This window comes from Oncorhynchus tshawytscha, linkage group LG07 (assembly GCF_018296145.1).
Source record: "Oncorhynchus tshawytscha isolate Ot180627B linkage group LG07, Otsh_v2.0, whole genome shotgun sequence".
NCBI classification, from domain to species: Eukaryota; Metazoa; Chordata; class Actinopteri; order Salmoniformes; family Salmonidae; genus Oncorhynchus; species Oncorhynchus tshawytscha.
In genome coordinates, this window is record NC_056435.1 from 10,395,966 (window position 1) to 10,407,791 (window position 11,826).

The 11,826-nt window shown below is 41.6% G+C and overlaps 1 protein-coding gene across 1 annotated transcript in view; it reads right to left on the reverse strand.

Moving 5' to 3' along the window:
• The window catches only part of LOC112235169 (aryl hydrocarbon receptor-like), a 92,039-nt gene extending 80,659 nt beyond the window's left edge, over positions 1-11,380 (reverse strand). Inside the window, exons 1-3 of the mRNA XM_042324088.1 lie at positions 10,717-11,380; positions 9,941-9,961; positions 9,626-9,816 (exon numbers count right to left, since the gene is read on the reverse strand). Of these exons, the coding sequence (XP_042180022.1) occupies positions 9,626-9,816; positions 9,941-9,961; positions 10,717-10,757 (253 nt within the window). The 5' untranslated portion in view covers positions 10,758-11,380. The remainder of the gene's footprint in view (positions 1-9,625; positions 9,817-9,940; positions 9,962-10,716) is intronic.
• Positions 11,381-11,826: the final 446 nt, after the last annotated feature.

The following is an 11,826-nucleotide window of genomic DNA, read 5'->3' on the forward strand; positions in this document are numbered from 1 at the left end:
GCTCTGGAGAAGGCTGAGACTGCATGTCATATGTGAATTGGTCCAACAATTAAGTCAGCGGCATCTCAGCTGAAAACAAATACAACCCACAGGCAATCAAGCTCCTGCTTCCAGTCATGATGGACCAAATAAGTAAATACATTACATGAACAAAACTCTGATCAAAAGAGCACGCTAGGCCAACTGAATGTCACAAAATGTCATATCACCATTACCATATCAATTTCGGTAGCATAAAGCTTTCGTCACAGCACGTTTCCCTCTCCATTTCGTTTTGTGGAGACTGTTTTCCCTTTCATTTTTATTGAGGCGCTCTCAGAGTAGCGGATAGCTATCAGGAGACTGCAATGCCTTGTGACAGCTCGGCAGCAGAGCACTGGAACAGTCCCCGCTCCATCAGCTTTTAATGAGCATTAATTGCCACTTAAAGCAGAAAAATGTGTGACTGACACACAATGATCAACAATTTCCTGGCCTTAATAGTGGGTACCGTGGCTGGGACGGGTTCTTGCTCAGATAAGAGCGTCTTTGTCCCAACACTGTCTCTAGTTATTGCTTATGTCTCTAGTTATTGAAATCAGCTCAATGTAATTGAAGAATCCATAGACTCTAACCACTTCTGGGAAAATTGGAACACACTAAACAAGCAACAACACAAAGAATTATCTATCCAAAATGGAGATGTATGGGTAAACCACTTCTCCAATATTTTTGGCTCTATAACAAAGAATAAAGAGCAAAAACATATACAGGATCAAATACAAATCTTAGAATCAACTATTAAAGACTACCAGAACCCACTGGATTCTCCAATTACCTTGAATGAGCTACAGGACAAAATAAAAACCCTCCAACCCAAAAAGGCATGTGGTGTTGATGGTATCCTTAATGAAATGATCAAATATACAGACAACAAATTACAATTGGCTATACTAAAACTCTTCAACATCATCCTTAGCTCTGGCATCTTCTCCAATATTTGGAACCAAGGACTGATCAACCCAATCCACAAAAGTGGAGACAAATTTGACCCCAATAACTACCGTGGGATATGCATCAACAGCAACCTTAGGAAAATCCTCTGCATTATCATTAACAGCAGACTCGTACATTTCCTCAATGAAAACAATGTACTGAGCAAATGTCAAATTGGCTTTTTACCAAATTACCGTACAAAAGACCATGTATTCACCCTGCACACCCTAATTGGTACAAAGTCAAAGTCAAAGGCAAAGTCTTCTCATGCTTTGTTGATTTCAAAAAAGCCTTCGACTCAATTTGGCATGAGGGTCTGCTATACAAATTGATGGAAAGTGGTGTTGGGGGTAAAACGTACGACATTATAAAATCCATGTACACAAGTGTGCGATTAATATTGGCAAAAAACACACAAATTTCTTCCCACAGGGCCGTGGGGTGAGACAGGGATGCAGCTTATGCCCCACCCTCTTCAACATATATATATCAACGAATTGGTGCGGGCACTAGAAAGGTCTGCAGCACCCGGCCTCACCTTACTAGTATCTGAAGTCAAATGTCTACTGTTTGCTGATGATCTGGTGCTTCTGCCACCAACCAAGGAGGACCTACAGCAGCACCTAGATATTCTGCACAGATTCTGCTAGACCTGGGCCCTGACAGTAAATCTCAGTAAGACCAAAATAATGGTGTTCCAAAAAAGGTCCAGTCACCAGGACCACAAATACAAATTCCATCTAGACACCATTGCCCTAGAGCACACAAAAAACTATACATACCTTGGCCTAAACATCAGCACCACAGGTAACTTCCACAAAGCTGTGAACGATCTGAGAGACAAGGCAAGAAGGGCCTTCTATGCCATCAAAAGGAACATAAAATTCAACAAACCAATTAGGATCTGGATAGAAATACTTGAATCAGTCATAGAGCCCATTGCCCTTTATGGTTATGAGGTCTGGGGTCCGCTCACCAACCAAGATTTCACAAAATTAGACCCAACCAAATCATGAGAAAACAAAAAGATAATTACTTGACACATCGGAAAGAATTAACAAAAAAACAGAGCAAGCTAGAATGCTATTTGGCCCTAAACAGAGAGTACACAGTGGCAGAATACCTGACCACTGTGACTGACCCAAACTTAAGGAAAGCTTTTACTATGTACAGACTCAGTGAGCATAGCCGTGCTATTGAGAAAGGCCACCATAGGCAGACATGGCTCTCAAGAGAAGACAGGCCATGTGCACACTGCCCACAAAATGAGATGGAAACTGAGCTGCACTTCCTAACCTCCTTCCCAATGTATGACCATATTAGAGACACATATTTCCCTCAGATTACACAGATCCACAAAGAATTCAAAAACAAACCCAATGTTGATAAACTCCCATATCTACTGGGTGAAATACCACAGTGTGCCATCACAGCAGCAAGATTTGTGACCTGTTGCCACAAGAAAAGGGCAACCAGTGAAGAACAAACGCCATTGTAAACACAACCCATATTTATGCTTATTTATTTTCCCTTGTGTACTTTAACCATTTGTACATTCTTACAACACTGTATATATACGTAATATGACATTTGAAATGTCTTTATTCTTTTGAAACTTCTGTATGTGTAATGTTTACCGTTCATTTTTATTGTTTATTTCACTTTTGTATATTATCTACCTCACTTGCTTTGGCAATGTTAACACATGTTTCCCATGCCAATAAAGCCCCTTGAATTGAATTGAATTGAGATGGAGAAGGAGGAGGGAACACGTAGGTCATCATGTCTCTATTTCAACAGTAAGCTACAGTACAGCTTCAACAAATCGACAGTAAGCCTCTCTCTGGCTAAAATTGTTATCATGCTCAAAGTTTACCTAAAAGCTGGCAAAGCAATTAAGGAAACTGTAAGCTGTGTTGGCAGGGGTCTGTTTTCCTCTACTCCTCACGTAAGACGGCCTGATCTGTATGGAAGCTTCAGCCTGATAAGTGACCAGGGCTGAGCTCAGTTCAACACACACACTGGCACGCACGTAGACACACAAACACACTGGGCACTAGGTTCGGGCTTAGCCAAAATAAACACGGCCATTGTTGTGAAAATATGGAGGCCTGTGGCTAGAGCACGGTGTGTGTCTGTGTGTGTGAGGGGGGTTCCTTGATGGAACATAACGACAGTGCTTCGTACACATACGAACGCACGCACGCACACACACACACACACACATGCACTCACCTAATTAGCAGGAATGCATTCTATGGGATCAGGCATACCAGACAGTTTTTCCAGGAATTAAGAAAAGCTTGTTGACAGTCTGATGGTGTAAGGTAAAGAGCAGGAATTTGGAGAGAGAGCGAGAGAGCGAGAGAGAGAGAGAGCGAGAGAGAGAGAGAGAGCGAGAGAGAGAGCGAGAGAGAGAGCGAGAGAGAGAGAGACTATTAGTTCAGTTTCTTCTTCATCTGCTGAATCTCATTATCTCTCTCTCTAATAGCACTGGGCACTACAGTAGGTTGAACCATGAGAAAATAGGTCAGTTGATGGGAAGGTACACTCTGGTAATCACACCAAAGTGACCTTTTAAGACCAATGTATTCCTGGACTGGCTACCTTGACATAGCAGCACAAGACTGGCCCTTTTGTGTCCACAAGGTTTGATTCTGGTGTGCTGCTGGAGTTTTTTCACCCATATCCCTTCTTCTTTTCCTTTTCAAAGGAATATATAAGTGGATTAACCCTGTTGTTTTTTATTCCAAAATAATTTAATCCTCAACTGCTCCTTTTCAGCGTATTGTAATGACAGCACATTGGTAGGAATACATTGAAAAACAAAAGAGACACTTTATTTTGTGGCCTAGTTATGAGAAGAGCTGTTGAACAATATACTTATAAAAGCTATATTTCTTTCATATTCAAGCCTTGGAACTGAACTTTCTAGTGCGGTTTCTTTGTTTGTTTTTGCTCTCTAGCCATCCACTTATTTTGGCTTTTTAACTAGTTTCACATACATCTATCCTGTTCTCTGGCTCCGTGTGGTCCACAATGTCCTCATCCATTACTTTCCCATTGGCTCTAGTCAATTCATCATGGACCAGTCATAAGCTCGTTAGCACCGGGCCTCCTCTCTCTCATGCAAAATCACAGGGAGTTCATTTACCAAAATGACCTGGAACCGTCATGGTTGAGACTCATTCAAATCAATCGAACCATGGAGGTAAAAACACACCAGATCTACTCTACTCCGGCCACTGAGGTTGAGCTATCGTTGTAACTCAACACAAAGCCAAGGCTGTGACGTAAAGCTGTCTTAAGACAGTCAGGCACATTTGTAACCCACGTTGAGTGGGGAATCCATCCTTTGTGAGCGAGACAACCGTGGCAACGGTCTGCAGGAGGCCTTTACAACCGAGTGTATAGAGGAAACGTGGAGATACACTCAATTAAACAGAGCTTAGAGAGGAGGCAGGCACAGGAGGGGGTGACCGGGTTAGTGTGACGGCACAACGCAACCAGAAAATACAACAACACCATCATCACCTCATCTCCTCTAGTTGGAGAGACATCGAAAAGAAGCAATGCGCTTTCTCTAAATCAAACGGTCTCCAGTCCAGAGCCTCCATAAACGGCCTCCAGTCCGGGGCCCGCAGCGAGGTTGCCCAGCCCAGGGCCCGCAGCGAGGGTGCCCAGTCCGGGGCCCGCTACGAGGGTGCCCAGTCCGGGGTCGGCAAAGTGGGTCCCCGCATCAGAGGTGCCAACAAAGTGGGGTGAGCAGAGTGGTGGAGCGGGGTCTGCGTCCCGCACCTGAGCCGCCACAGTATAACACAGTCTCAACACCTCTTTCAAAATGACTAAGAACATTCAATAAGGAGGGCACAACGGTTGATAAATGACTTTCAAATATCTTCTATTTACTTAGTCTCTGAGGTTGCTTGAGGCATCCTAGGCATCACTTACGACCAGTTTCATCTGAAGCATATTTGTAAATCTTCTCATAATTTAGTCTACCAATATCCAACTTTTAGTGCTCTATCTTAACAAACCTAACACAATGATTAATCTAAGCGCTGGCGGTAGCACTATAGGTTCTGAGGGGGGTGTCAGAAATATTTCTTTGCTATTTTTCACACCCGGGAATTATGAGTACAATAGCTGGCGGTGGCGTGAAAGGGCTGGGTTTTGATGAATAAACAAGTTGTAGATGTGACGAGGGCTTGGCAACACACTGGCTTAATACGACATGCTTTTGTCTCACGTTCTGTAGGTCATTGACGTCTTTGCGTTGTCAACTCCAATTCTGCTTGTCCTGGTCCATTGTGGATTGATACTACAGTTAAATAGCATAGGCTACAGTAACGAGTAATAGCTCAAAAATAAACACGCCAAAAAACGGTGTTTCCAACAAGAGCCTTACATGTCTTTACGCATTGCACTTCTCCTCAAATAAGAAATACTAGGCTCCCATGAATTGTATTGTATGTGTGAGGCACGTTCTCGAATAGCAAGATATAGCCCAGGCCTACCTTTGATACCGCATTACAGGACTGAATCATTTAAATACGTTTTGGAGGAGAGTGTCTTTGTTAACCCGATGAGAGGCGCTCTTTGGAGATGGGGGTGGATATATTTTCAATATTTTCAAGTCAAGGCACTCTGACGAATGAAGCATTAAACACCTTTTACGGATGGGCTATTTTGCAAGGCCGGGATAATAAAATAAAAAAAAGACACGACGCATTGCTGTTTGGAAAATGACGCCGAACAAAACAATAAACACGACAGAAACACACCGTGAAGCTAAAGGCTAAGTGCCCGAAACAAAGTCAACTTCCCACAAACACAGGTGGGAAAAAGGGCAGCCTAAGTATGGTTCTCAATCAGAGACAATGATAGACAGCTGTCCCTGATTGAGAACCCTACCCGGCCAAAACATAGAACTACACAACATAGAACATAGAATACCCACCCCAACTCACGACAGTTGAACCAGGCTTAGTAGCCTAGGCTTAGGGTAAGGGTAGCAGGGGGCTTAATATGAAATGGAAAACAATATTTCTAAATAGGATCGGGTCAGAAGCACGACATGTTAAATGGCTTCTCTTGTTCCATGGCACTGTGTACACACAGTGTACTAGCACATAGAGGCTGCTGCCTACATACGGACTTGAAATCATTGGCCACTTTAATAAACGGAACACTAGTCACTTTAATAATGCTACTTCAATAATGTTTACATATCTTGCATTTTCTCATTTAATACGTATATACTGTATTCTATACTATCTATTGCCGATGCCACTCTGTCATTGCTCATCCATATATTTATATATTCCATTCCTTTACTTAGATTTGTGTGTGTTATGTATTTGTTGTGGAATTGTTCGATATTACTGCACTGTCGGAAATTGAAGCACAAGCATTTCGCTACATCTGCATCTGCTAACCATATGTATGTGACCGATAAAATTTGATTTGATTTGATTGGACACTAAGGCCTAAATGTTTTTAAGCACAACATTCGCACGTCTATACAAATTACTAGGCCTCTGTCAATTGTATCGTTGCCTATGTTTGAGGCAGGTTTAAAAAAAATATATATATATCAGCAGTTGATATGGAGGACTGAATAGTTTGGAGTAGCGTGTCTTTGGTAATCGAATGAGGTGCATTGTGAATAATGAAAATGTATGAGGGAAATAAAACGACATAATATTTCAAAGCACTCTCAGTAGGCCATTTGAAACCCCTTTATTCATAGGTTACCTGGATAATGGCCAGGATAAAATACGCACCTATGCGATGCTGTTAAACCAGTCTCGATTAAGGTCAGGGTAGGCTATGTTTGGTTTTTAATCAAATGAAATGAAATTGGGGGAAAACAATTGTTTTCGAGGACACACCTCAAATATTGCCACCCCTACCACCTCAGCACAAGGGAGATGATGTAAAGAGAGATAAATTGCCGAACCTCGCTTTAGGGCTGGAAAATGCCCGTGTGCCAGTGATGACGAAATTGCAGACTAACGTGTGTTTGACACTTGCGTCTCCTTAGCGCCAGAAAGAAATAGCGCTTTAGTGTGTGAACATTTCTTTATAAACTGGTCTTTACACAATATTCAATTGTCACCACATGAATGATTTTCGACACTAAGCTGCACATCTGGAAAGAGCTCAGCTGAGTAATGTCACAGCTTAACATTTACATGTGAGTAATTTATCAGACGCTCTTAGCCAGAGGGACTTACAGTAGCGAGTGCATGCATTTTCGTACTGGTCGCCCTGTGGGAATCAAACCCACAACTCTGACGTTGCAAGTGTCAGACTCCACCAACTGAGCCACACAAGGCTATTACCATGACATTAGCAAAACATGACCAAAAAACTCAAATAAGTCAGGCTTTACGGTCTGGCTTAATTGTTTCCATCCTTATGTGACCCATACCCACACACCCACCCTTCCTGTCTCTCCCGCTCCTTATCCCTCTCCCTCTCCTTATCCCTCTCCCTATTCCTCTCCCTTATCCCTATCCCTTTCCCTCTCTCTCATGACCACTCCTTCTTTGTGACAAAAACCCTGTAAAGATTTCCCTATGTGTACTCCAATGCCACTCTGAATATCTCCAATGGTCAGACTCATTAACAGCCTCTGTCAGACCCAGGGCACAGTGGCAAAACCATTCAACTAATGATCTACCAATGTTAAATTAAGTACAGTGCGAGGCTACTTGTACCTCAGTCAACCACCCATTGGTCAAAACCTATAAAAAGAAAGCCACGTCACATTCCATTACCCAGAATCCTCAGCCATCCTACTGCACAGCACAAATGCTGTGATGACGTATTAGTTGCCAGTTGAATCTAAAGAGCTATGCTGGCATGTTGCTAAACTTCCATTTAAAAATCACACAAGCTCTTCACTAAAAAGCCTGTAAAACATAACATAGCTCATCTAATCCCTGCACATCAAATAGCATTTTTCACATTTTCACATAAATAATGGTTCACTACAAAAGCTACACAAGAGTGGTATACCCATGTTGTACCCTTTAGTTTGGGTGAACTGGTGCAAAATGGTGCCATCGAATGCAGGAAGACCCACAGCTATATTCTGTAACTAGGTTATATAGTAGCTAGCCATGCTCTACTCAAAACATGTGATCAGATTTGTATTCTTCCTTCAAGTATTACACTGTTCATGTTCATTTACATTGCTGCTGATGTAATGCAGTTATACCATTTTAAGTGTTCAATCCATTTAATGAAACACAGTTCCTTCCATTTACATTTAACCAATTGTTGATCTATAGTGTAACATAACGTATCACGTACGTCAGTGAGCAGTGACTTTTATCCAAAGAGACTTGTTCACACGTGATCATATTGTTGATCACAGGAAAAACCGCCACGGAGGACTCAGGAGGACCCATCATACATTTAGTCCTTTAGTTCTTCTCCCCTCCTTTCATTCTTTCCAATATCCTCCTCTCCTCCAGTTTATGTTAAGCAGTATGGTAGATGGGAGGGAAGGAAGGGACTTCCTGGGAGTCTCTGCTCCTGGTATATTCAATTCAAATAACTCCCTGTGGAGTCCTCTCAAATAGTAACTCTGTTATTGTCTCTCCACAGACACACGTGGATCCAAACGCAAACCTCCAATCTCCCCGTCCACTTCCAAATAGACGGAGGGAACCTACGTGACGTTATTCAGTTATTCAGATGAAATCTCTTAAAACCATAAACATTGGGTAGTAAGGTCCAGCAGTCATTGAGGTGAAACATCTCCACAATATTTTAGCTTTGTTCAGGTGTGCCTTGAAGATAGTCCCCTAAGCAATCTCAACCCTGCCCTTCCCTCCTAGCCTCTCCTCTCCTCTTGCAGCTATGCACTTTCCATTCCCCTTGCAGCATCTTCAACACAGCTCTTACCCACGGCAGAGTCGGGGTCATGCCCACTGTTTCCATTCGACTCACCTCAACAACCATTATAAAATCGACTGTCTAAAACAAACATTTTCCTCCCTCCCGTCTTATAAATGATTGAAGCTCATTTCCTTTCAATTATGCAAGAGGCATCACCAGCGCCAGAACTCAGCGCCGGCCCTGCAGCATCATCCTAAGACAGGAAGGACTGTAAAGGTGTGATTCGGACATAGAAAGTGGATAGAAATATGTTTCTGTATGCCATTGATGAGTTTATTGAGTAGTTCAGTACTGTCTTTGCATCATGTATGTGGTGGTGTGTCTTGGGAAGAAAATGTGAAAGGATACAGCGTTGCAACATTTCTTAGAAAGGCCTCGCCAATACAACACATTTATTTAACACATTTAGAAGGAATTGGGATCATACAATCTAATACCTTATTTTCAGCACAAAGTCCAATTTCAAATAAATAATATCATATATAATAACTATATTTTATTTTTAAGGAAATGTCCAAATAACTGGTCATATCTAAGTCACTATAGTGCATATCCTAAGCTTAAAACCTCCACACAGTTACCTGCAGCCAACACACACACGTGCACACACACATGCGCGCACACACACACACACACACACACACACACACACACACACACACACACACACACACACACACACACACACACACACACACACACACACACACACACACACACACACACACACAATCACCTGAGAAGAAGTTCTTGGTCCTCAGGTAGCTCACGCTGAGCCGTAAGATAGAGAGTTTATCCAAGCTGGAGGTGACCTCCTCTGGGAAGGGCAGTAGACTGGCCAGACGGTCCAACTCAGAGTTCAGACGGTCCCGGTGGCGCTTTGATGGGTTAGACTTGGTCCCTTCAGATGGAGCTGTCTGTTTCTCTCTGAGCAGGAGAAGAGACATGGGGTTTATTAGGGAATCACAGAGGAAATTATGAAGCCAGTAGGCTAATTCTCTCAATATTAATAAGAAGGTAAACAGTGGACATATTACCACTCAGTACTCACTTTTGGTCTTTCACTTCGATGCTAAATGATAAAGCATATAATTAAATATTGGTATTAATAATAATAATATAAGTTTAATAATAAATAATCATCACATCAATAATAATAACAATAACAACAACAATATGATTATAATTATGTTCTTATTTTCTTATAAATTTACCTATTATTTTTGCTCCTATTTAGCTTATTTTTTAAACAGTTATAGATAAGCAACAATAACACTGTAAATACAGTGTGAAAAAAATATTAATAGTCAAGACACAAGTACTTGAACGTTTCACACGATACATTAATGGCACACTGAACTATGAAAAATACTGAAACGAAAATGAATACAAAAGGCCTGAGAATGATGAGCACGAGCACTGCGTGCCCTGCACCTGTGCCCGGAGTACTGGCATGGGTTCGTTAGGATTCGAATGGAATCATCTCTCTCCATCTGAATTGAACATCACTTCAACCATTTGACCTCATCATGATTAGGAGTCAAATTTTAAAAAATGTTATTTTTATTTAGGACATTATGCATCATTATCCGGACACAATACACTGTATAGGATAAACATACTGCTTATAATATATAAATATCCAAATCTGTCTGCACCAAAGAATATTGAAGATATATACATGCTATTTGGATGGATCGTGAGTGACTATCATGTCATATAGCGTTGTTTCATATATTATCAAATAATAACAAATAATAACGTTATGGTGTGCCATTTTAGTACATTGTGCAAGCCAATGCAACGTTTAAAAAAACTCTCACTTACTCTCTTTGCACCGGTTTTCTTCTTTTCCGTCCAGCATACATGGTTGAGGCTTTACTGCGGTATAGCCAAATTATTCAACGTTAAGTGAAGACCGAGCCGACCTACATAAACCCGGTAATGGTTGTCTAATAACCCATCTACTCATCCCCAGATCTTGTCCAGAAGGAACACTGTTTTCAAGAATGGATCAAGCAATGCACCGATGAATCAGTCCTCTTGTCCTACATCAATGTCGTTGATATTTGTCAGGCGGTTCAAATAATTACAGCCACAAACTAATACTGACAACGATTGTATAAACGCTAATGCATGCAACTAAACGCCGTATCACAATGAAATAGAGTTTCCCAGCAAATAAGCAATGCTAAATTGACTTTCGTCAAAAAGTGTCAGCAGCAAGTGCATCCCTTCCGCCGTGTTTAACCGGTGCGTAAAATGCTGTTGACATCCGATATTAAATGCCTTCCTCGTTATGCAAAGTCCATGTCATCATTCGTTTCGAAACAAAGTTAAAATTAGTGGGAAAAAAATAGAAGAGGAAATAATAACGACATTGAAATATGTTGCAGTTTTTTCGCTAACGCATCTTTGCAAATCTCCTCTTGTGGCACGAGCAGCTAAAGCGCGCTCTCAAACTGAGCCCACAACCCCCTTCACAACCCAGTTAGGCCGGGGTACACGCATTGGACTGGACTGACCAGGAAACCCGCACAGATTTGTGCAAGAGCGCGCAAGGATCAGAGGTGGAGGCGCGCGAATCAGAGGCCTTGAGTTAGAGGGCGCGCGCAAGGATTAGGCCTCAGGTTAGAGGGCGCGTGCAATTAACATAAATAGGATCAGCACAAGGGTCCATTTGGTCACTGGCACAACTATTTGTGAAGTTGGTTGGCTATTAGGCTTTGCAATTATATATTTAGTGAAGTTGGAAAACCTTTCAGAATTTTAAATACATAGACAGGTATAACTAAATCTTGATTTGCTCATTTTGGTTATGCCCTTCTATTACTAAAATAACCACGAGGACCTTTCCTCAGGTGAGATAAGGAAACTTCAAAACCTTCCAAAAATATATTTTTCTTTCTTTCTTGTAATAGCCCCAATTTTTTTTAT